Source organism: Antedon bifida, chromosome 8, assembly GCF_963402885.1.
Source record: "Antedon bifida chromosome 8, ecAntBifi1.1, whole genome shotgun sequence".
Taxonomy (NCBI): Eukaryota; Metazoa; Echinodermata; class Crinoidea; order Comatulida; family Antedonidae; genus Antedon; species Antedon bifida.
This window is the reverse complement of record NC_136233.1, coordinates 14,656,432-14,682,453: the sequence shown is the minus strand read 5'-3', so window position 1 is coordinate 14,682,453 and position 26,022 is coordinate 14,656,432. Positions and strand designations below refer to the sequence as shown.

At 34.5% G+C, this 26,022-nt stretch overlaps 1 protein-coding gene across 10 annotated transcripts in view; it reads right to left on the bottom strand.

Annotated features, from left to right (window-relative positions):
* Positions 1-26,022, bottom strand: part of LOC144850041 (uncharacterized) — a 131,538-nt gene that overhangs the window by 34,401 nt on the left and 71,115 nt on the right. For 9 of the 10 annotated variants that reach the window (XM_078707207.1, XM_078707206.1, XM_078707212.1 and 6 more), the window contains 66 exons: positions 25,816-25,974; positions 25,200-25,334; positions 24,928-25,026; positions 24,530-24,628; positions 23,965-24,060; positions 22,203-22,358; positions 21,851-21,997; positions 21,605-21,703; positions 21,250-21,411; positions 20,839-20,979; positions 20,413-20,511; positions 20,053-20,205; positions 19,631-19,777; positions 19,390-19,485; positions 19,009-19,161; positions 18,725-18,865; positions 18,492-18,587; positions 18,260-18,355; positions 17,631-17,777; positions 17,395-17,529; positions 17,149-17,244; positions 16,636-16,932; positions 16,183-16,281; positions 15,550-15,699; positions 15,197-15,337; positions 15,015-15,113; positions 14,686-14,838; positions 14,316-14,453; positions 14,037-14,141; positions 13,740-13,889; positions 13,388-13,528; positions 13,130-13,228; positions 12,817-12,966; positions 12,528-12,668; positions 12,328-12,429; positions 11,796-11,951; positions 11,282-11,419; positions 11,098-11,125; positions 10,564-10,853; positions 10,316-10,408; positions 9,994-10,089; positions 9,728-9,823; positions 9,488-9,580; positions 9,086-9,178; positions 8,839-8,934; positions 8,504-8,602; positions 8,242-8,388; positions 7,973-8,110; positions 7,693-7,833; positions 7,329-7,469; positions 7,018-7,116; positions 6,402-6,701; positions 6,067-6,165; positions 5,565-5,723; positions 5,017-5,160; positions 4,790-4,888; positions 4,492-4,638; positions 3,506-3,646; positions 3,054-3,335; positions 2,707-2,805; positions 2,194-2,346; positions 1,690-1,857; positions 1,334-1,432; positions 960-1,109; positions 435-569; positions 64-162 (listed from right to left, as the gene is read on the bottom strand). In XM_078707207.1, the coding sequence (XP_078563333.1) occupies positions 64-162; positions 435-569; positions 960-1,109; positions 1,334-1,432; positions 1,690-1,857; positions 2,194-2,346; positions 2,707-2,805; positions 3,054-3,335; positions 3,506-3,646; positions 4,492-4,638; positions 4,790-4,888; positions 5,017-5,160; positions 5,565-5,723; positions 6,067-6,165; positions 6,402-6,701; positions 7,018-7,116; positions 7,329-7,469; positions 7,693-7,833; positions 7,973-8,110; positions 8,242-8,388; positions 8,504-8,602; positions 8,839-8,934; positions 9,086-9,178; positions 9,488-9,580; positions 9,728-9,823; positions 9,994-10,089; positions 10,316-10,408; positions 10,564-10,853; positions 11,098-11,125; positions 11,282-11,419; positions 11,796-11,951; positions 12,328-12,429; positions 12,528-12,668; positions 12,817-12,966; positions 13,130-13,228; positions 13,388-13,528; positions 13,740-13,889; positions 14,037-14,141; positions 14,316-14,453; positions 14,686-14,838; positions 15,015-15,113; positions 15,197-15,337; positions 15,550-15,699; positions 16,183-16,281; positions 16,636-16,932; positions 17,149-17,244; positions 17,395-17,529; positions 17,631-17,777; positions 18,260-18,355; positions 18,492-18,587; positions 18,725-18,865; positions 19,009-19,161; positions 19,390-19,485; positions 19,631-19,777; positions 20,053-20,205; positions 20,413-20,511; positions 20,839-20,979; positions 21,250-21,411; positions 21,605-21,703; positions 21,851-21,997; positions 22,203-22,358; positions 23,965-24,060; positions 24,530-24,628; positions 24,928-25,026; positions 25,200-25,334; positions 25,816-25,974 (8,835 nt within the window). The remainder of the gene's footprint in view (positions 1-63; positions 163-434; positions 570-959; positions 1,110-1,333; positions 1,433-1,689; positions 1,858-2,193; positions 2,347-2,706; positions 2,806-3,053; positions 3,336-3,505; positions 3,647-4,491; positions 4,639-4,789; positions 4,889-5,016; positions 5,161-5,564; positions 5,724-6,066; positions 6,166-6,401; positions 6,702-7,017; positions 7,117-7,328; positions 7,470-7,692; positions 7,834-7,972; positions 8,111-8,241; positions 8,389-8,503; positions 8,603-8,838; positions 8,935-9,085; positions 9,179-9,487; positions 9,581-9,727; positions 9,824-9,993; positions 10,090-10,315; positions 10,409-10,563; positions 10,854-11,097; positions 11,126-11,281; positions 11,420-11,795; positions 11,952-12,327; positions 12,430-12,527; positions 12,669-12,816; positions 12,967-13,129; positions 13,229-13,387; positions 13,529-13,739; positions 13,890-14,036; positions 14,142-14,315; positions 14,454-14,685; positions 14,839-15,014; positions 15,114-15,196; positions 15,338-15,549; positions 15,700-16,182; positions 16,282-16,635; positions 16,933-17,148; positions 17,245-17,394; positions 17,530-17,630; positions 17,778-18,259; positions 18,356-18,491; positions 18,588-18,724; positions 18,866-19,008; positions 19,162-19,389; positions 19,486-19,630; positions 19,778-20,052; positions 20,206-20,412; positions 20,512-20,838; positions 20,980-21,249; positions 21,412-21,604; positions 21,704-21,850; positions 21,998-22,202; positions 22,359-23,964; positions 24,061-24,529; positions 24,629-24,927; positions 25,027-25,199; positions 25,335-25,815; positions 25,975-26,022) is intronic. The other variant, XM_078707209.1, reaches the window with a different exon arrangement.

Here is a 26,022-nt window from a genome sequence, read left to right as displayed (position 1 = left end):
AGTATCCCTTAATAGGGTTGCCTCAAATAAATAAATAACAAATTTCAATGAAACTATACATACATTCAGTTTCACATGATGTTCCTACATACATATCAGGGCAAACACAGATACCATCCTGACACGTACCACCATTGCTACAATCTGGTACGCATGGAATTTCTAAAAAGTAATATAACACATCAAATAATAATTGTAGCCTAGTAATGTATATTTTATAAACGTTTTAATATATCCCTTTACCCTGCCGAATTAAACTAAACATGACCTGACCTGGGCTAAATGATTCATTCTCCACATTTTAGGTGGAAGTATAAAAGGTGTATATTTTCATTGCACCTGGTTACCTTTACACAACATAATCATTTTACCAATATTTGTATTAATATGAGTCAGATCATATACAGTATATAATATATACAGTAATCTCTTACCATTAACATCAATAGTAAATGACTCTCTATTGTCCCCAGCCACACAGGTATATTCCCCACCATCTTGGTCTCGTAGTGCCGTGAACATAAGCATAGTGACGTGAGGTGATAAAACATCCACTTGAATATTTCCATCTAAATAAAACAATATCAAAATGCAATAAAGTTATTTAGCAAATGAATGAAAAATGGTATAATGGTAAAAGATATTGTACTTGTATGCGAGAGGCATGGGATCGAGACATATCTGTGCCATATTTTGCTTGTATCCTTTAGGAAAAATATTTTTAAAACATAACCTCGTCTTTCAGATTGGGACATAAAACAGATCCTATGTACATACATTGCACATGTGTATTATAAAAGAACTTCGGTACACCTTTCAAACAGAGTAAGGGGTTGTCTTGTGGTTTGTTAATCATGGTGCTGAACTGAGAGAAATGTCTTGTACTGAAGAAATCACCCAGTATAAAGAAGAAATAACGTTTTTAAAAAAACATGCAACCACAATCATCCCACACATACCTGAACTGTCAGTGATTGTATTTCCTAGTGAATCTATCCAAACTGGATTTTGTTGGCCACCTTCTTGTGGTAACTCACATCGCAATGCCACCATAGTACCTTTGTAAGATGGAGGCTCAAATAGGGGTACAACTTGGATCAAGAAAGGTACTGAAATGTATGTAATAGAAATTATAATTATACTTTCATTATAAATAGGTGCTTTAAGCTCTGTCTACAGTATCAAACTAGTTTGTTGTGAGATGTAGTGATATGCCCTAATATGGTAATGATGACTTTATCATGTCCATATATCCACATCACATTTTTCTGTCACATAAAGTTTCATATATTATATGTTGTTTCAATAAATAATATTTTTTAGAAACACTTACATTCCGTTTCACAGGCAGATCCTACAAACTGTGGTGGACATTCACAAACACCATCAATACACTGACCAGAGTTGAGGCAGAGAGGTTCGCATGGAATTTCTAATGAAATAAAAATAGTAAAAATGTTTGTTTATCGTATGAATATTTTATTTTAACAATTCAAGGCATCATAAGGTACCGATGTATAAATATGTGAGACACAGATCTGGCTTCTATTTCAAGATGGTACTAATGGTATTTGTTTTCAAATTTTGGCAGCTGCTTGGCAATTTGAGGTACAATACAATAACAAATGACTAAAACAAAAACAGTGTCAATTCCACTGCAGAATCATAGTTGTATTCGAAAAATTTTACCTGAAACTTGAAGTTTAAATGTCTCTTCATAAGGTCCAGCCTTGCAGGTATAATTGGCAGAATCTTCCATCATCAGTAGAGTAATCGTTAGCAATGTGGAGAACCTATCCAAAGACTCTGTTGTGATTCTCTGGAAGTTGGCACCAAAGCCTGCACCAAAGCCAGAACCTACAAGAGTAATTTAGAATGTTATGGCTGTTGTGTGTGTGTCCTGGGTAGCACATTGAAGTTGAGAGAATTTCTGTTTAGTTTAGCTACGTACAGTATGTCTAATGATTGTCTGAGGCAGGAGTATCAAGCTATCACAGGTGATCGTTGCAGTTTGTGCGTTTGAAAACATTTGGACATGACGCCAACTACCTTTTCACTATCACTGATTTTCTAATCTTTGCAATTTCACATTAAATTTGTTCACATAGTATCTTGAAGTGAATGTAATAATGTACTAAATTAAATTATTAGACATTTTTTATACAGAACTACCCATCGTGTGCTTGCACCTACCTTCTGATTGTACATCAATAAGATCACCATTAGCATCATACCATTTGGGGTCAAAGTTCCTTCCTGCTTCAGGAACATTGCATTGTAGGATGACCTCACTACCAATGTGAAGAGGTGAGTCATAAAGCTTCTCAATCTGAATCAAGTAAGGTACTGAAAAAAGAAATCAGAGGGCTTATGTTATGCCTTGGATGTTCCAGACAACAATTAAATAGTGCATACATAATGTAGATTCCCAAATGCGCAGAAGAGCACTTGTTTTAAATCTTGGGTGATAGCCAAATATAGTGGCGATGTCATGCATGGCACTTTTCTGCACATGCCAAAATGTGATATATTTTTAGCTCCCTATATCGGTCGGTTGGTCGGTAAACACTAACTTGAGCACGCGACTGCAGCCATGTATATGGCCTTGTTATCTGTAAGGCAGCAATGTAATATGCTCTTGTAAGCTCTGGCAGTTTTTAACTTGATAATATGAAGCAAGAATAATAATTGCCTATAATAGCTTACATGGTATTTCACAAGCTATTCCAGAATATCTTTCTGTACAGTGACAAATTTGTTGTTTACACACTCCATTATTCTGGCAAAATGGCTCACATTGAGGTTCTGAAATTAATAAGATGTAATGATTGTTTTATAACATACACATACAGTAGAACCCCTTATCAAAATGTCCCCTTAATAGAGGTATCCACTGAATAAGGATTGTCCATAGTGTAAAAACAACAGGAAAATGTCCTCTTAACAGGCTAGGAGTTCCCCAAAGTTCTACAATATACAGTATACCAATTATGTGCCATTCTTCCAGAAGCTCAAATCACTACAATCTGCTCAGGTATCAGTAGTGTACGTACCTGTAACAATAACTGGTGTTGTGCTGTTGACACTTCCGACATCGTTCTTAGCAACACACATATATTCTGCTGTGTGGTACAGCTGTGCATTGATAAGTGACAATGCACCACTGTATCCCAAGTCAATGATAGTAAGCCCATTGCCATCTGTGATTACTTCATCATCTTTGTACCATGTAATCTCAATTGGAAGGTCACCGCGAATGACTGAGCAGGTCAAGCGTGTTCTTTGACCTACTTTCAAAAGTACTGGTCCTCCGAAAGGCTCGATCTTTGGAGGAACTAAAAAATAGGATGTTTATTATTAAATACAAAGTGTTTATTACCATCCATGAAAAATTTAGAAAATGGGAATAAAATAACTATAAAGCTACAATAGACCTGCCACAACTATGACATGATAATAATGACAACAGAACGTGTCAACAGGCATAATTGAATATAACTAATACCTCTGGTAAGTACAGCTATTGTCTCCTGGTGTGGTCCAGCTTGACAAGCATATGTTCCAGTATCTGTTTCCTCTAGGCTCTGAATCACAAGCTGCGTCTTGAAGGGTGATAGTTGACGGACCTCGATATGGTTAACGCCTCCTAAAAAAGAGTACAGGTAGTAACAACATTGATTCTACATAATATATATACTATACAGTACTGTCTGCAGATTGGATATTACGCTCCTCTACTTTCTGCTATACATATATAGCATGTTGTTTTGTAGAGTACTCTTCAGTTCGAAACGGTGCATTTTTGTTGTGAATACTATTAGCATTTTGCAAAGCATGCTCGTTGAGCTTGTGTACTCTTTGTGTTCATAATCAGTGTACCATGTCCCGCATACCTGGCTCAGCCTTAATATTGTGCCAGTTCTGCGGTACATTTCATTTCGAAACCTGAGGTGCACTGACGAGATCTAATAAGATCGAAACAATACTGTCTGCAGATTGGATATTACGCTCCTCTACTTTCTGCTATATACATATATAGTATGTTGTTTTGTAGAGCACTCTTCAGTTCAAAACGGTACAATTTTGTTGTGAATACATTTCATTTCGAAACCTGAGCTGCACTGACGAGATCTAATAAGATCGAAACAGTACTGTCTGCAGATTGGATAATATATATACTATATATTTTCAAGGTAGGATCAAGACTTTATCTTCACTCTTTTTTTTTATCTTGTAGTAGTCTAGTATACCTATCTGTATCAACTTTATTTACCATTCAGCTCTTCTATTACAATGCATGATGCACATGGACTATTCCAATATGGACTGTTGCATTTTGGAAAATAATGATACTGTATATGTTAATTCTATACAAAATCAAAGTACCATGCTCCCATATACAATCATTTTTGGTTATTTGTTTATAAAAAAAAAAGGTTTTGTGAGCCCTGAGTTGATTTAGGAATAATCTTATTCTATGCGGTTTCTTACCTTGACCTGGTTTGATCTCTGTACCATCCGGTGCAAACCATTTTGGAAGTCTTTCTCTTCCTTCTTCAGGCAATTCACACTCTAATGTCAAATCTGTTTCAATTGTCATGTCTCCATCAATGGTGTTGATACGAATTGGATATTCAACTGCACAGGGAAACAACATGAATTACATGAAAGAACATTACATAAAGGTGTTGAAATTCCAATATGTAAAAGATTGAATACATTTTAAAACATTTTTTTTTAATGGATACTGAAAAAAATGTAATAAATAAAAAATAAATAAAATGCTTACGTTCAGTTTCACAAGCCACACCCACAAAGGTTAATGAGCATGTGCACTTGCCATTCTCACATTTACCGCCATTCTCACAAGATGGATTGCAAGGGTAATCTAAAAGAAAAATATCAAGTGCTTTATTCAGTTATGTATTTACTAACAAATATAAAAACAGTTGGGAAATTATGTTTCACAACCATTCACAATATCCATAGCCTGTTTTGTAAAATAGATTATTTTACCTATAACTGTGAAATTGAACTTCTTTGATAGAGGGCCTGCTTCACATGTGTAGATCCCTGAATCTGAATATCGTAATCTATCAATTTGGAGACGTGTTGCATACTGTGTCAAAAACTCAGAACTCATGTGGCCATCAACATCACCTGCAAAGAAGAGACAACAACAAAAAACAATAAACTACCTACAACACTTATGTACTATATATGTACCTATAATAAATTTCAATCCACTCAGGCAGCGCTTGTCTGCTTTATATTCTCGATTTTGTCCAACTACTTTCACTGCACTGATGAAGGCCTAGTGTTGCCCGAAAGCAATTTTTAGTTGCGTGCAATGGCTCACTATGTCGGTCGGTAAACACTAACTTGAGCATGTGACTGCAGCCATGTATATTGCCTTGTTCTGGCTGTTTTTTATTTATTTTATTATGTATCTTCATTGAGATCCAGCCACTGATACCCACAGCATTGACATTTTCTCAGTAATTTTCTTTTGGAATTACAATAAATTTCAATGATATATGTAGTCATAGTGCCTTCTTAATTACCTCTGTTTGTATTCTTCTGTATTATCATTCCTGCTTCATTCCTCCAGATTGGTGGACTATCAATGGTGATATTGCTGGATACCTCACAGATGATGTCAATACTTTCACCAATATATGGACTAGGACTTGATATTTGTATCTTGATAAAACTATCATCAACTGCAGAAGAAATAACAAGAGAAACTTTTTTCAAATACACTATTAAAAATATTTTAGACACTATTTTAAAGCACATTGTTTATTACAGTCAAATTTGTTTACTGTAGAGGTATGCCTTGGATGCCAAGTACAGGGAGGGGAAGGAGAGTGGGATTCCCTTAGTACATGTTCCTCCTTCATCTATATAAACAATTTTATACAGTACCTATAGGAAATGGTGTTTAAAAGCGGTTTAATACTGTAGTTATTGCAAAAAATAAAATACAAAATAGTCTATTCATACTGTAAATGAAAAAAAATTGTTATTGAGTATATGTTACAAATTAAAATTCAGAGTACTTACTATCAACTTGGCAGTAGTCACCAGTAGCTAATTCTGGACAATAACACATTCCTTCATTACATGTTCCTCCATTCTGACAACCAGGTATACATGGGGTTTCTGAAATACAGAGAAAAAATGTTTATTTTTACGCCTCAAACGAATATTCATGTGTACCTGCGTTTACTTCATATGAAAACACAGCCAACTCTTCAAAGGCTATATACCTAGAACATTTAGTTTTTAAAAGGCTTTCAGAAACCAGACATTACAGGGAATTTCCAAACAGTATCCAGTGTTTGCACTGCAAAAGTGGTAGAGCAAGATATACTTTTATTACTAACTTTCTGACATACCATCAACACTAATAGAGAATGGATACTTCAACGGTCCAGTCACACATCTGTAGGATATTTCATCTCTGTCTTGTAGATTGTGGATGACAAGTTGAGTAACCTTAGGAGAGATGCTTACAGCATATATATGTGCTCCCTCTGCTTCATTTTCAGTAGGAATTCTCTTTCCTTGAGCATCAAGCCACAGTGGGTCTTTGTAACGACTATCTGCAGCTATTTCACAGACGTAAGTGACATTCTGTCCTGGATATGCTATCTGGCCTGGTGGTGCTTGTACACGAATCACATATGAATCAGAATCTTGAAAAATAATTATGATTTAAAATTAAACAAATGAAATATTTAACATTTAAGCATTGTTCTATAAAAAGCTTGGTAGGAAAACATGTTTAAAATTTCCCAACCAAAATTTGACATTTGACAAACAATTTATTTGTCTTTAACTTCTGGTATATTTGATCAGGATTGCTGTACACTATGTGTTTCCAAAATGAAATAAAGTAAAACTGAGAATGTGTTTGCTATTTTGCTCAAACTCTTGTACTAACTACTTACTTATTTCAGGAGTAATGCTACGCAAGTAAAGTTAAGGCAGAAATTGTTTCATAGGTCTTACCTGGTATCTGACATTGGTCACCAGTAAACCCTTCAGTACAAAGGCATCTTGCTTGGACACATGACCCACCATTCATACACTCACCTGAGCACACAGGAGCTAGATAAAGAGGATAACAAATCAATATAAAGTCATGCTCATAGTGATGTAAACCTTTGATGTAAGTGGTAAGGAAAAACCTATACACGCTATGAAGTTTTGTCACATTAACTAACATTTCATTAAAAAAATCATCAACTCTGAAGATATATTATTTGTGTTACATTAACTAACATTCCATTATATGTTTGATAATTTTTTGAAAAACTTACCTTCAAAAGTCAAGATAAAGTTATTTCTTACAGCACCAGCAACACAAGTGTATGTTCCCATATCAGCTAATTCCATACGGTTGATAACAAGTTTTGTAATGGAATCAGACACATGCTCAACAAATACATGATCAGTGGCACCTAAAATAAATAATAATTTAGCAGATTATACATAAATAACTTTTAATTTGACTATTCATTTTTAGTAACATACATACTAAATTGATTTAATTGGCCAGAGCAGAGTTGCCATGTGGTAATATTCTTTACAACCAATTAAAATTAAAGTCGTGGTTTGGGAAAGTCTTCAATTTTGTGGATAATGTCAGAAGAATCAACTGTACGACTATACTACTATATTTACCAGCATCGAGTGTCTCAACAGTGTTATCATTAACATCCAGCCAAACTGGTCTTTCAATAGCTCCCTCTACAGGCACTTTGCAGAGTAGATGAATGTCTTCTCCAAGACCAATCTCTTGTGGAACCTGGATAGTAACACTCTCTGTAAATAAAAATTGTAATTATTACCGGTTGAAATAAAGAACTGTCTATGGTTTATACAATTGGCTGAGGGGTGGTGGGTATTTCAATAAACATAATACCGTTGTTTTTTCAAGTATAATATCTTATATATACTTTACCATCAATAACCATATTGAGAGGGATCCGCATTGGACCAGCTAAACATATATAATTCTGTGCATCTTCTTCCCTTAGTCCAGTTATTGTCAATCTTGCTTGCTTTGGTGATGCTTTGGTAAACGTCACACGATCAGTTTCTGAAAAAAAAAACACCAATATTTTAAATATGTTAAAAGTTATAATTATAAGACAATTTACACAAGAAAACAATTAAAAGTTATTTTAGTGAGATTTAATATTTGCTGAATTCACTATACATTTCATTTACCTTCAGTAATTATTTTACCATCTCTTGTCATCCATATAGGATCTACTAGGGGACTATCATGTGATATGTTACAATTAAAACTGATATCACCACCCATCATTGGTTGCTGGTCGTCCACTGTCTTGATATCCATTACAGCAGATGCATCTAAAAGATTATATTATTTATTAGATTTGTCAATTGAAATATGCATTTGATCAAATTTGTTGAGTTTGTATTTGATAATTAAAAAGTACCAATAATGAATGGTTGGTAGAGTTACCTGTTGATTGGCAGAAATCTCCTAGGTAACCAGGCAAACATACACATATGCCCATTTCACATCTTCCACCGTTTATGCATGTTCTGTTGCATGGTCTCTCTGTAAAGCGGTGACAAGGAGAGAATTGATCAAAACAAACATGGGGAAAGAGGTGGAAAGAAGAGAGTTGGTTAAAACAAATATACAGTACTAAGAGAGGGACAGATTCAGAAAGAATAGAGTTGGTTAAAATAAACATAGTGGTTACTCTTGAGAATCCAACATGTGAGGTCACACTTTTGAAAGTCACTTAATAATAATAATAGTTTGAGGAGGAATGTATCTTGCTAACAAACCTGATTGACAAAATTCTCCAATGTAACCTTCAGCACAGGTACATCTGCCAACAACACATTTTCCTTCATTTTGGCATTCTTGTTCACATGGCTTTTCTAAAAAATGATTTATACAATAAAAGTTTTTAATTGTATCCATATATACATAAAACACAATTGTCAGGAATTATAGTCATATAGTTCTTTATCTAGATTTTGATTTTCATAAACTAGGTAATTAACTACAGGGAATGAACATCATGCTTACCTCTTTCACATGCTCTTCCTTCATATCCTTCATCACATTCGCAAATTCCTAACTTACATACTCCATGGACACAATCAACCTCGCATTGCAATTCTAAAAAGAAACGCAAACAAGTTGTAGCTTTAATTTGCAGCATAAGAATAGTAATAACATATTATAATTTATGTAAGGAAACTGTGAGTTACTTGTAACTTGGACTAACTCTACATTATCAAACTTTAACAAAAAGTGTGATGTGCTCAAATATGGCAGTGATATGATGTCATCGTGTCCATGGGCACATCACATTTTTTGTCACAGAAAGTTTTATTGTGTAGACGGAGCTTTAGAATTAGAATTGAAATCAGGGCCATGAGACTGGAAAACATGGTAAAGAGAAGAGAGAGAGAAACAACATGTTACCTGCTTGACAGTAGGATCCGACAAATCCAGGACTGCAGACACATTCACCATTAGAACAGATACCACCATTCAAACAGGCTGGAAGGCATATTGCTTCAAAAACAAAATGTTTAAATGATGATCTATAGGAGTCAGTAAATGAATCATTTCCCTTAAATCGTTATTTTATCCATTGATTATGAATATAAGCACAAAAGAAAGTTATTGATACTGTGAACACATATCTGTATGATTTCCTACCTATTTCACAAGAATCTCCTCTGAAGCCATCTGGACAGTCACATTCTCCTTTGTTGCATACACCTCCATTCCTACATTCTGGTTCACATGCTTTCTCTGTGAAACAGAACAAAACATAACATGTTAGAAAATGCAAACAGGAACTTTCTATTTCTATATAGCTACAAAAATAGAGAGTTATTTGGAGAGGCTTTCAACCTGTAGTGGCCTGAAATGCCTAACAATAATGATGATCTAATGTATGATGATTGCAAATGTTAACATACCTAATTGGCATATATCACCAGTGTAACCCTTTGCACAAAAGCATTTTCCCATTTGGCAAACGCCACCATTCAAACACTCAGAGATGCACAGTCTCTCTGAAAATAAAAAATGACAAATATTAGTGCAAAATAAGGATTTCAGACTAAATACGATTACAGTTAGAATAAAGCGTCTTTCACACCTGCTCCATCTCAAGTTTGTGTCAGTCACATACTGTACAGCATTGACTTTTTGCTTTCACAACACATCACATGGCTACGTGCATATCGAGAGAAAAGTTAGGTACATAGCAGCATCAAAATTCACTATAGCAACACTAACCTGATTGACAATAGCTTCCTGTGTAACCCTCAGTACAAGCACATTCTCCCAGAATGCATCTGCCTCCATTCTGACATGATGGGAAGCATGGAGCTGCAGATAAGAAAATATCAATAATAAAATCACATAACATACTACATTTTTTAATATAAAATTTTTCTTCCAAAAAGTGTCTAAAGCAAATTTGCTAGTTTAAACTAGGCTTCACTAAACTTAGTAAACTAGACTTAAAATAACATCAAACATACCTTCATTAACTTCCAGTTCACTAAATACCGTTCTTGTTCCAACTCTGTTTGACCCATCACATCGATACTCTCCCGTGTCGCCAATCATCACCGTGTGAATGGTCATCATGGTGCCCCAGTCAAAGGTCATGATAAGGAATGCTGGGTCTTCTTCACTGACTGGTTCACCATCTTTGAACCAAATGTATTCTGGTTGTGGGTTGCCAACGATTCGACACATAAAGATGGCTTGACCACCAATAGATATTGACTCGTTCTTCATGTATTCTTCAATTCTTATGTACTCTGGCCTGAAAAATAGGTTATATTGTTTTGTTTTCATTATGACTGTGGCTAAGTAGGAAAGAACTTTGAACAAACGTAGTTTAAGCTTTAGATATCATAAATCCTAATACTTAAAATATTGAATGTACTTTTATACCTACATGACAAACAATATAACGAAAATAACATACACATTGTAAATTACAATTTTGGAATACTTATAATTTAAGTAATAATAATAATAAATTTATAAATAAACTAAGCACTTACTCTTGTGTTGTGACTGGAATAACCGGCTCTGAAGATAAGAAACAAAACAGTTTATAAATTGCAACATTCATCATCATTTTCTAAAAATTGTTAAAATAACATCAACGTAATAAAAAAAAGGATTAATTGTCAAGATATAAATGTATGATGCTTATGGAAGGCCAAATGTGTCAAAGTAACCTACCTTGAACAACAAGTTGATGGATATACCTCATAGGTCCTGCCACACAAGAATAGTTACCACTATCACTGAAGCTAAGACCACGGAATGCCAAGTGACTCTCACGCAGTGTTATTAGATCACTACCAATGTGATAGTTGCCTGTAAAACGATTGAGAAATTGTACAAACAAAATGAAACAAATTATGAGTGAAAAATTGATTCAAATTTTTCTTGATTTTACGTAGAGAAAAATAAAGAGACGATATAGACCAGCTAGCAATTTGAGGTTGTAAATCTGGAATGGCTAGACCAATCAGACTGTATGAATGTGAGGTAAGTATATGGTACATGTTGATATAAAGTTTGCAGTACACCACATGTATTAGTTCTGAAAAGAACTGTTGAGTTTCTCGACGTTTCGATCAATATGCTTTGATCGTCCTCAGGAGTGAGAATGCAGAAAGTCCAGGAAACTTGCAACATTTGATTTCGCCATGCAAACCTTCAAACAATATATATGGTACATGAAACTTACCATCGCTAATGGGTTCAACCTGTAGACCATCAGGTCCATACCATGTTGGTCTTAAGAAACCACTGGTTTCTGATATCTTACAGGAGTATCTCACATCTTCACCTGCTACAGGTTCCTTGCCAGTAATCTCCTCCACAGTTATAACTAGAGTAACATCTAATAAGAGAAAACAATACAGAGATTTTATTAATTGAATGAGCTCATAGGCCGTGTTTGTGTCCTGATGTTGTTAACATATCGATCTTCTGTTCATACTCAATTTTAATTGTACTGTATTACATTCTTATTGAGATTGTGATACAGATTTTATTTGATGTAATGCATGGATTCTTAAATAGCGCTATTTCAACAAATGGATCATTACTCATGGTGCTGCTGATTGCTGACTAATATAATACACGTTTCAACCAAATGCTTCTTCCCTAAGGGTCGTGTCAGTCTAGCCACTTTAAGGCACTCTTTCTCTCCCTTTCTGACAAAGTACCTCCAGAAGCACCTGTTGCCATGTTGAATAATAAATATTAGAACTTACCACCTGGTATTTCACATGTTGTACCTCTGAATCCAGGTAAGCACTCGCATTTACCAAACACACACAATCCTCCATTCATACAGGTCTGGTCACATGGAATAGCTAAAAAATAGAAAGGATATTTATTTAATATTTACAAGAAACCTCACAAGTGCATTTTATTAACACATTACCATTTCAACTAAACATAAAAATCTTACCATTAACTTGCAGATCGTATTCATCACGGAAGCGCCCTGCCATACATGTGTAGGTACCTGTATCCGTCTGGTGAAGGGGTGAAAAGTAGAGTTTGGTTGATAGTGGTGACAACGTTTCCTGCACCACTCGTTCATCAACACCTAGAAAGAACAGGGTTGGGTTCAAATCTTTGAATGACGTTTCTAATGTACACAGTTACAGAATATGGGGTTGCAAGACAAACAAGAAACAGAAACTACTTTCTCCTATTTATAATTTAGCAATATAAATAGAAGAGTTAAAACTTACCAGGACCCAATGTTGGCACAACGTTTGAAAGAATATCATACCATTGTGGATTGCGGAAGAAGCTGTTAGATGGGAGCTCACATACCAACGTCATATTAGAACCTTCTTCATGATTTAGCAAGTCTGAATCCAAAATACGTATCACAAAATCTGAAGTGAAAATTAAAAGTACACTTACAAAATACACAATAAAATCAGTTTTACTTTCATTTAATGTAAATAACCAAATACGTACAATGCTTGTTCTGTTCTACTTACTTGTTTGGATGGTGTTCAAAATAGTACATTAATCAAATTCTTTTTAAATACTTACCTTCTCTTTCACAGGCAATACCAGTAAAATCTCTTGGACATATACAATTGCCTTTAGCGCAAGTACCACCATTAACACAAGCTGGGCTACAAGAAACATCTGTACAAGACAAAATGATAAGCTATTGTAATAATGGCAACCGAACATCAAGGCAATAGAAGTAAAACATCTTGATGAAAATATACAAGCACAAACCATGCCTCAAACATGCTAGTCTGATTTCCTAACCATTATTCTATATAGCTTTTCTCATATTACCTGTGAGTGTAAAGGTGTATTCAGCTTGTAGTGGTCCAGCTTTACACAGGTAGGCCCCACTGTTCCTTACATTCACATTCTTAATAACAAGGGTTGATGTAGTTGCACTAACTGACTGTACATACAGGGATTCTATACCTCCTGTATAAATTGAAAATAAAGAATTGAAAACTTAGAAAATTACCACAGAAAATCGTTTTGATTATTCATTTTTTAGTTGACTGAAATCACTTATTATATCTCGGAGTTATTCTACAATAGGAACATTTTTGCATTGTATTTATTTGTGTAGCAGTAATCATATATTATCGCTTTTATTATAATAAAATAGGAATGTCTTCATTATAATTACCTTGATTAAGTGGGTAAATGATTTCACCAGATGGTGTTCTCCATTGTGGATTCTTAAATGGACTGGCATCTGGTACATTACACTCCAGAATCAAGTCTTCACCTTCTCGTAATGTTGTTTGTGGGGTGATCTTGACTCTTAATGATTCCACTGAAGTAAAACAAACAAAAACAATCTTGTTAAAAGCACATAAATCTTCACTTTGTGGCACATTTCACCTTGCTGGTATGAATACAACCAGTGGTACATACACATCTTCTTGTTGAAATGTTGTTCTTCTTTTAAAAATAGACTTACATTGTGTTTCACATTGTATTCCAGTGTAGCCTGGTGGGCATGTGCAGACACCACGATAACATGTTCCTCCATTCTGACATGGACGTGTACTGCAATCTCTTGTATCTATGCAAAAACAATATTTGTTTTTTAAACAACAACTACTGTAGTTCAATTTATGTGTTCAGCATGGTACACCAGATAAACTACATATATAAAATACATTTCTTGGAGATATAGAGTTGATGTATATCTTATCCAGCATTTTCGCAAAAAGCAAAGAAACTTCAATAGTCATACCTTCTGCCAGCACAGTATAGACAGATGATAGTGGACCTGTTTCACACCGATAGGCTCCAAGATCTTCAACTTTAATATCGTCAATTGTAAGTCTAGTTGAGAATGGTCCAAGAATATCAACAAATACATTTCCAGCTCCTAATACAAAAATAAATACAGAAAGCATGGTAAACAATACCAATACTTTGACAAAGTACTTTGAACTCACTGCCATGTTTTTTGAAGATTTAAACAGTAACCAGCTTCTCTTGAACACATTTTAAAGTTAAGCTTGTGCAAACCAGAGTTCTTGACCCTGAATTTCTTGCTTATGTACTTGTACATAATACGAGTGTACAAGAATATTATCTAACAAGGAGTGTTAACTTACCTTCTGACTTCATTAGAACTGGTCTTCCTTCAGGGTAGAACCATTGTGGGTTTCGGTATCTGCCTGGAGATGGTGCATTGCAGATGATAGATACAGTCTCACCAATCTCAGGAAGTGTGGATGGTGGTATTATTGTTAATGCTTGGGGTGATTCTGTAAAAAACAACAATAAAATCAAATAGTTGTTGTATTGACTTGGGCGTTTGTCAATAGTAGATGTACTGTTGAAGACAATCAAATAGAGCAAGAATTAATTAGATATTAATTATTGTAATAATAACAATGATTATGTGTTGTATTGTGTGGTACATTAAGTATACTGTAGTTACCAAGATGTTGGCATTGGCTGCCATAGAATCCAGCTGGACAGAGACAAGAACCATCCAGACATTGGCCTCCATTCTGGCAAGGTGGAACACAGTTTGCAACTACAAAATAATAATAATATGTTATTTGTTTGTATTCTTTTTATTCTATTCAATTTTACTAATAAAGATTTATATTAACTTACCATCTAGTACAACAGGTACAGTATCATTGACAGATCCAACATTACAAGTATAAATACCCTGATCCTGAAGTTGAAGCCCCTGTATAACAAGGCGAGTGGAGGTAGGTGAGGCATATTCAACATAACGACGAGTGTTAGCACCTAAAAAGAGAATATTTAATAACATGAAATGTCACCAAAGCCAAGATTAGGCATGGGTTGCTGTAGATTGTGGGATAATCCTACTAATTTGAATTAAGATATCCCATGTTCTTTAAAGTACATACAGTACTGTACAAGTTTAAAACAAAAATATTTTTTATACCATACGGATTATATCATGTTAATTGTTATAATTTGTATGAACTAAGTACCTCTTGTTGAAATTGCTGTTCCATCTGGTGCAATCCAGCTTGGATTGCGGAAACCTGTGACAGAGGCAATCTCACACTCGTAAACCACATCACCATATAGTTGAAGATCAGTTTCAGAGGGGGTTACAAAGCGGATTACAAAGCCTTGTTCTAATTTGAAAAAAATAATAACATATTTCAACAATTATTTCAATGAATCAATTTAAAGTTTATCTTACAATTCAATTATTGACTACTAACATACAGATTGTGATGAAATCTAAATGTTACGAACAATCTTTGGATTAGTGAGAGAGTTGCCGAGCAGTTAAGACAGTGGAACCGTAATCCATAGCCTAACATCGCCAAGAGTTCGAGGCTCACTCGCTCCATGATCCTGGTGTAGAATAAGTCTTCTCCTTTAAAGAACCTGTACATCTTTCGAGATAAGTAGGGGGTTATACCCCGGGGTACTAGCTCACACATCCACTATCGTTGACAGATGAATGAGCGCTAGAATTGGCAGCACTGACATGACCCTTAGGGGAGAAACATGTAGTTAAAAAGTGTAACACCTAAATCCACAGTGCCATGAGTATTACTGATCGTTGAAATGGTGCTAAATTAAAAATATATATTATATTATTAGTGTACCTGTAGTTTGACACTGGTCGCCAATAAAACCTTCAGGACAGAGACAGTCACCTCCAAAACAAGTGCCTCCATACAAACATGGAAGTTGACAGGTTGGTTCTACAAAAACATTTTAAGAAGAATGAATACAAAACAATTATATATAGTCAGCTCTCCAATACCAGACACTTTGGGCTGGCCCGATATATCTGGAAAGTCTGGTATTAGGAATGTGTTTTTAATGATAAAAACTAATTTGGGACCTTTTGAACCTCAAGAAAAGTCTGGTTTTAAAAAGTTCGATACTGTTTACTGTAGTAAATTGAAGACTGGAAAAGCTTTGCCACACCTTCACAATCTGATCTATTTGTGGTATCTATTTCAGAAGGAAATATTCATTGAGGACGCCATTGTAGTTTGCCATTTTCGTACTTTCCAAATAAAACCTTTTGAATAAAACAATAAATTACAAACCTGTAAGATTGACAGCGAATTTTCGACTGATATGGCTGACAGCACATGTGTACATTCCTTCATCCTCCGGTCTCAAGCTTCTGATATTTAGCTTTGTAGCAGTAGGCGATATCTCTTCAATGTGAATACGCTGGTCATGGCTGAACCCTAAGGGTGAAATCTCAGTGTGGTCAGGGTACAACCATCTTGGACTGCCGAGAGTAGGGTTTTCGGTCACTTCACAGAGGAAGCTTACATCTTGGCCAACGATAGGAGTAACATTGTCAACTGTTGTTATTGTGATAAAGTACTCTATATCTATAAAAAGAACAGATTTGTGGATTAATCATATTTTACAAACACAGTACTTAAATCACCAATTCCATTTAAAATGTTATGGTACAAATAATTTCTGGAATAAACATCTTCAAATAATATACGTTTATAATCTGTAATCCAAACATGTATATCAACTTATATAAAACTTTAAGATATTTAAAACTTTAAGAGATATAAAGCAGTATCTATATTTACTTGTAACTTGGCAATGATCACCATCGTAGCCTGGGAGACAATCACAGCTACCATCATTACAAGTACCGCCATTTTCACACACTGCTGTACACGGTGCTAAGAAATATATATTATGAAATTAATATCTATATTCATAGTGTTTTTCAAAGCATTAAATCAATGTCAATCATTGTTGTGATTGGAGGGAATAAATCACATTATGATCTGGTATTTTTATATTTAAAGATAAGTACTTTAAATCCTTACCACCTATCTCAATATTCAAAGTGGAGCGGAGTGTTCCCACGACGCAAACATATCGACCTGCATCGCTTGGTTGTAAACCATTAATTACCAGTACAACACCGTTTGTTCCTCGTGGTAAAACTTCAATGCGTTCTCCTAATGCAAAACAAATAATTAGACAAACAAACAAATAGTATATCTCCTGAGATTGATATTAAAATACTTGTTACAAGTGTTTATTATATTTATTGACTAACCAGATACAATAGGTTCACCACTTGGCCCAACCCATCTTGGTTTTTCCACAGCAGCTACTCCAACCACTTCACAGATGTAACTGACAACGGCTCCCACTTGCACTGGGCCACCGCCCACCTGAGTTACTCGCATTGGAGCATCAACATCTAAAAGACAAAACATTTCATTAAAGATATATTGTCCCCCTAAAAAAATATTTTTTTAAATTTTTTTGTTGAATATGTTATTTTAATGTCACATAATAGTTATTCACTCTCACAAAAAATTGGGTCTGAAAAAAATTTATTTACCTGAGAAAAATGTAATTTAAAGCAAAAAATGGTCAAATTGTCTGGAAGACAATGAGTTTTTGGGTAATTTAACTGTTTATTTTGTCTTTTTATAGGTGAAATAATTTTTCCCCCGTTTTTTTTCTTATGGAAGTGAACAACTTCATTAAAACTGCAAAATGGCCTATTCAAAGTCCGATTTTAAAAATCTTTATTTTTCATGATTTTGGGGGACAATACATCTTTAAAGAAACATAAATATACCATACTCTATTTTAAAACTCTTTGTCTTGATGCATTGTACACATTTTTTCATTGATTTAGTATACTTATTATTAATAATTTAAAAACAAACTTACATGTGTCTGAACAAGTTATACCATGAAAACCTTGTTGACAAAGACAACTGCCATCAACACAAACACCGCCATTCAAACAGTCTGGGCTGCAAGCAACTAAAATGGTAAAACAATAATGTTACATGTTTATTTTAACATGGTACAGTAGTTGAATGTTTTAGAGTAAATTTGTTTCTGTTCAATTGAATAGAATGCATCTAAAATGGAGACCCATAATAAAGTTATGACTTACATTGTTGAGCACAGTGTTCACCGCCATAGCCTGGACTACATCTGCACACACCACCAACACAGGTACCTCCATTCTGACAAGGTTGTCCGCAACTTACTAAAACAAGACATACACAAAAGAATTCAACCAATTATACAGCAGAGTAGAATTTGTGTCATTCTTAGATGGAATTGAACCGGAGTGTCCAAACCACTTCTTTCACAATTGAAATACGAACATGTACACAAACTAACCTAGTGTATTTAGTTGTTCATAGACAACCTGTACCCGTCCTGCTTCACAGCGATACATGCCCTGGTCCTCTGGTTGGAGGTTGCGAATAACAAGCTTAGTAACAGTTGGGCTCACATTTTGGATGTAGACTCTCTCAGTTCCTACGAAAAAAAGTTTGAAATTTAACACAAACTTATTTTTGCATGACACACACATTTACTTTAAATAGACTACTATATTTGGTTATTTAACAAGTTACTGTTATTAGGCCTAGCAGTAGTTATTAAAAACAATGTTTTTATACCCGATTGTTGGGGACCAATTATGCTGTTCTGTGGTCCATACCACAGAGGGTGAGTTACTCCTGGACCAATGACTTCACAAACAACATCATGTGAATCACCAATTGCGACACCTGTCCTGCTTGGAGTCAACTTAATTGTACCTCTTGCTGATTCTACAAAACACAGTGACATTAATACCAAAAAAAATACCAAAAAAAATACTGAGACAAGTAAACAGGTAAATAAATATATCGCTAAATTGCTAAAATATACAATCACTATCATCAAAGGTTATATAAAGTGTGTCTGATCCATCCCTTCTATACAAATGGCATATATGTATTCTTTAGTGCAATTTTTTAGAATAATATGAAACTTCTAGAATTTGATTGTAACTGTACCTCTCTGGGAGCAGGCAGGTCCAGTCCAGCCAGGCATACACTCACATCGAGTACCAACACAGAGTCCACCATTTACACAAGGTGGGAAGCATCGAGCTGTTCACAAAATGAAATTAGCTACTATAATCAGTATACAATCCCTACTTAAAGTTATTTTCGCACAAGCAACTCATTACTAATGAAGAGAGGTTTCATAAGTAATCAAACATGTTGTTACACTTAAAGAACAAAGACTACTTACTTGACGGTTTAAACTGGATCTTGACGGTATTGATGGTGTTACCTGTTCTACAGGTGTATGTACCTGTATCACTAATACGCACCTCATTCAACACTAAAGTACTACTGTATGGTGATGACATTACTGTATGCAGGTGATCATCTCCACCTAAACAATAACAAAATAATTATAAAACATAAACGTTAGATACCCTATAAAAGAGCTTACTTGATCAATGAAATAGCCTACTATTTCAAGTTTTTGAATGTAAAAGTTCACATTGTGCATTAAGGAGCTTTTGATTTGAGACAATCGACAACCTAGGCATTCATGCGTTGTCTGAACATAAAAATCACCAAACTGTGTCAAAGGATAGATTCTTCTAACATGAATCATTTTGTCTATTGTACACCAGGGTGGGTTAACATAAGTATCATAATTACCTAATCCAACAGGGTTGATGAGTTGACCATTTGGTGCGATCCAAAGAGGAGAAGGAGCACCTCTGCGTGGGTTCAGTTGACATGTTACGTTCATGGGCTCACCAAGCTTATATCCACCACTTCCAACCAAGTTAGGAAGGTCTGTTGGTATTGCTGAAATAAATACAAGTTAAAATCTACGTTTACAAATGAAGTTGAAAAAAAAAAATCTTTTTAGAACGTTTTACTGTTAACAATGTATTCCAGATTTGTTTCCTTTTGAGGGGTGTCCATACATATGGATCTCACAAAATAGAAATGTTTATGTTTAGTTTATGACATTTTCAGAACAAAAGTAGGCTACTACTACTAAATATTTACCATGGTATTGACAGTGTCCTCCTTGGAATTCTGGTGGACATTGGCAATGACTGTTAATACATCTTCCTCCATTCAAACATGGTTTTGTGCAACCATCAACTAGGATAAAACATTTCAAATTTATTATAACACAGAAGTATAATAAGACGATATACAAACAATTTCCACTAGGATGTAAGTGCAACGCAAGTAATTTGACCAGCCATTATGTGATGAAACCAAGCTTTAAGCTCTGTCTACACTATCAAACTTTATTTGACCAAAAAAAGGTAATGTGCCCATGGATATGATGATGTCATAACACTACCATATTTGGGCACATCACACTCTTTTTGACAAACTATTTTGATAGTGTAGACAGAGCTTTAGGCTTTAGTTGTAAACAACTGCAGCAAAAAAAAATAGAAAAGTAGAAAAACAATTTACCATGGATGAGAACAGTGAATGAGTTCGGCAGCGAATCAATCATACAGTTATAAATGCCTGAATCTGTGTCTTGAAGATCTGTCAGTACAAGTCGAGTAGCAGAGCTACTTAATGGCTCTACATAAACACGTTGGTAGGTACCTTGACAAAAAGAATAAATATTAATGAAATATTCACATTTAGCTGTATTGACAATATGTAAAGTTGTTTCATTCCTGGACATAGGGCCTGTGTAGGCTTAGTTATTTATACAAGTTAGCAATGAATGATCCATGAAGCCAATTCAGGTACATTTAACTAAGCATGAACAGTCCAACTTACTGATGGTACTGATCTAATTGGTTTCCGACACAAAATTTTCAAACAAAAAAACTTATACAAAGATGTTTTTTTAAGAGCAAATTTGCATACCTGGAGTCTGTTCCTCAATATATCTGCCATCTGGTCCAGTCCATCTAGGTGGTTGCATGTTATTCTTGCCCTCTATGGTACACACCATACTAAATGTATCACCTCTGCTTAGTGGCGACTGAACATTTTGTGGCTGAATCTTCAGTTGGAAACCAGAGCCCTCTGAATAGCAATATTATGGTTATCATGATTCAGATGTAACATTGGTAATAATGTAAAATCCCGACAATTTTGAAACTACAAAGTTATAATAAATATCTGCCTCATAATTGGACAATGTGACTTCGTCTTCAATCAGATTCTAACAATCTCAGTATCAAATGTGTTAATTGCAGTTTTATGGTAAAATCCCTACCTCGAATATTACAGTATTGTCCTGAATAGCCTGCCAGACATTCACAAACACCAGTTACACAGCGCCCTCCATTCGCACATGGCAGCAAGCAGACTCTTGCTGTAGGCAAACAAGGTGAAGTTAAATTTCAAATTTTCATAAAGAAAACATAATACTTTATATATAATATAATTACTTTCAGGTAAGTATAAGATTATTCTATTGGAAACCAAATTGCTAGAATTAATAAATGATAACCAGAAATACCTTGTTGATTGACGTTAATGGTGAGGTATTGGTTGAGCGGTCCAACGGAACATGAATATGTGCCCACATCATCTAGAGATATACTTCTGACAATCAGCTCTGTTGCTGTTGCTGTCTTTACTAACACACCCACTGACTGTCTTGAATCTGAATCCAAATAAAATAAATAAGTGAACGGAAGATGTTGTGTTAGAAAAAGGTTATTTTTTTAATCTGTGTTTCTTGTTGCTGATAGTTTATTCATATGTTTTTTCTTTTGAAATCCAAACATTCTAGCCTTAGTTACCAGTGTGAAACTTAACGTTCTTAATAACCGAATTACAAAAAATCAGCACCAAGAATTTGTACTAACCTGTAGATAACCGTGGGATCAGATTGCCTCTAGGATCCCTCCATTCAGGATGAGGTAGTCTGCTACTACCTATCACTTCACATATAAAGCTCACTTCATCACCAATAGATGGCACTGAACTATGGGTTCCTGTAATCTGTACCCGTACTCCCTCAACTGTAATCAAATTATTAATTCATTAATACAAAAAAACATCACAATAAGTAACACAATATACAATACAACATATATACATAACAAATATGTTTCTTCAGCACCACAGAGAAGCTTCTTAAACTCACCTCTTACTTCTTGTCTTTTTTAATTATTTTTTATATGTACTGTAGGCTTTAGATATAATGTGCTTTTTCAATTCAATTCAACACAAACAAATTAAGTTATATTTAATTAAAATTCTATTTGATCAACTGTGCAGATACAGTACATAAGTGCAGGAGTAATTTTGTTTCTAATTTTGATAATATACAGTTATATATAGTATTTAAATAAAGTTTACTTTTTTCTTTACATAATATATAGCAGTTATCATGATTGCTAAATATAAGGAAGGATGGGGGAAGGGTTTATTGGAAATCAACATTTAGTAAAGCTAGTGAATCTGGAATGGATATAATGTCATTCATCCAGGTAGTATTAAGTTTAAAAAACAATTAAATCTAGTTGATGCTACTAGACTAGATATAATTGTTTTCTAAACTTATGAATCTTAAAACTATTTGTAAACGTAACAAAATATGAACTAAAAACATAATACATTTAACTCTCTTTGAAAATGGTTTAAAATGTCGGATTCTCCCATAAACATGTTATAAGAACTTCACCAAATTGTGAACTTCAATTTAATCACAGCTTAAAAAGTGAGGCACCTTGGAGAGGGATCCCCCAAAATGAATGTAGCATTATCAGCCAGATCCCAGTTGCACAGCACTACTGGATTTTCCAGAAGATTTATGTTTAAGATTACATTTTAAAATTATGAAACATTTCGGACATTGTTGAGGAGGGTTTTGAGTTTCCGGATGTTTAATTTTGGAAGAGTTGGCTGCAAAAGGAATATGAAAGGAAGCCATACTGTACAGGAGAAATTATGATGATCTAAAGATGCTCGGAATCACATATAAAGACAGAAAAACAAATGAATGGGTGAGAAAACAAACACAAGTTCAAGACATTAATATAAGAACTATCAAATTAAGTAAGTGGAAGTGGGCTGGACATATCAGTAGGAGAAGAGACAATAGATGGACTTCGCTAATGACATCATGGAGACCGATGGATGGGAGTAGAAATAGAGGAAGACAAAGAGTGAGATGGCGAGATGAAATAGACAAGTATTGGGGTACAGTGCAGTGGCAGGGAGCAGCTAGAGATCGTGCACTGTGGCAGAAACATGCTGAGGCTTTCGTCCAGCAGTGGACTGACAACGGCTGATGATGAAAGATGATCTGATGATATTTTAACAAAAGCAAAACAAATGAAAACATTTTAAAAAGCCATTCTAAGGAAAGGAAAGTGCTAATAAGATCTTCAAGCAAGGGAAAAGGTATATTTCAAAGGATTATGTATTAACAAGACAATAATGTTGAAACTATATATAAAAAAGCAAATATGTGGTATTATTATTATGTATTCTTACCATGCAAACCATCAAACAATATTATATAAATGATATTTTGTATATATAATACTGTAGTATAATATTGCAATTGTGCAACTACATATATATGAAAGGGGTGATGATTTGAAGTTGACTCAAGACTACCTGAATACTGGCAGTAATTTCCAGCAAAATGTGTAGTACAAGTGCAAATATCTGGTCCATGACATCGACCACCATTCTCACATGGTGGGTCACAAGCTGAAATGAAGGGCCATATTAAACGACATGCAAAATAATTCTACCTTGTCAAAAAATAATAACCTTATTTCTACCTCTTCTAACTGACAAATATGACAAACATACGGTTACTAATTAAAAAAGTTTGAAAACTTTGTTGTTACTTTGGGAGTACGGAACCTGAACTCTTGTTATAGTGATTAGGTTCACTTTTAGGTTCCTGCCTACTCCCTTAGTTTCTGTGTATGTGTATGTTTGTAACTGGTTTTTGGCAATAAATAATAATAATAATAATAATTTATTCAAAAGGTTGTAGTATTCTGTTTAATCCTTAATAGTCAAAATAAAATGTAAAAATTGACATTAAATACAAAATATTTCTACAGTGATCTTCATTTGAATACAAATAATATAAAAAAACACTTGTTTTACTATTAAACATGGCTGAAAAATATATTACATTAATAATGGAAGAATCTGTATAAATTACCTTGCATGTTACAGAAATCGCCAGAGAAGCCTTCAGCACAGACACACCTTCCATCAATACAAGTACCATCATTCTCACAAGGCTGAAGACATGTTCTTACTACAATACAAATACATAGGCAATATTTTCAAGCAGATTGTATGGATCTTTGAAAACACAATTGTTTGCTAGAAGCAGGAGTGTAGCCACCAGTACATCAACCACTTTTTGACAGCGGCCTTTGACAACCCTGTGGCTCTCAAAGGGCTCTTTTTCTGCGACCAACCACACCACTTTAATTCTTGTGGCTACAGCACTGAAAGGTGTATTCAAAAATGTCATTGAAAACCATGTGAAGTTAAACATTTGAATGAACTTGTCCAGGTGTATAAAAGACACACATAACAATATTAATATACCTCTGATGGTGCAGTATTCACCACTATATTCTTCAGGACATTCACAAACACTGTGTATACATCGACCACCATTTTGGCATGGTTGTAGACAAGGGCGTTCTATAAAAAAAAAAATTCTTTTATGATGCATAGCTTAATTAAATATCTGGTTTTATTCCAACTGTACAAGACACATTTATATTTGCATATACACCTGTATTTTAAACACACCATATACATATATTTACATATACGTTTGTCACATTTATATGTATATCTGTATTCTAACATACCGTAAACTTGTATTTTGAATCGATTATCATCTTGTCCAACCCAACATGTGTATATTCCAGAATCATCTTCTGTCGCATTCTTCAACACCAATGTAGTTTGTTTATTGGATTTCGCTTGGACTCCAATATGTTGACCTGTTATATAAAAATGTAAATATATGTGTGTATTCAAATACACATGTTTTCTTTTACACAGTAAAGCTCTGTCTACACTATAAAACTTGTGCCCATATATGGACATGATGATGTCATATAACTACCATATTTGGGAACATCACATTTTTTTTGGTCAAACTAGTTTGATAGTCTAGACAAGGCTTTAGAAACATAAGTTATATAAGATTAGTATAACCAGGGAGTTGTTAACAACTCCCTGGTATAACTATAAACTGTGTCTCATTGTAGGCATCATGACAATTTGTTGTTATTGGAATTTCTTATTTGCTTTTTGATGTTTTTTTTATAATTTTAAGAGCTTTGTCTGTGTACGAACAACAAATTTTAAATATTTTTATATATTTGATATTAAATGCTGTGCAAGTAGCACATTCATTCATTCATCATAAAATAAATCTATTAACTCAATGATTTATTTTATGAGCTTGAATGCACACACCTAAAGAAAATGGTAAAACCCGCTGTCCATCTTGGAATGTCCAGTAAGGCTGAGCAAACTGACCGTCACCAATAATCTCACATGAGAACTCAACGTCTGCTCCAGGGTAAGGTGTAGTTCTGATACTGGGGTTGATGGTAAAAATATAGCCATCACTTACTGTTGAAATGAAAAAATCAGATTAGTGAATGAAAAATTCTACAGTAG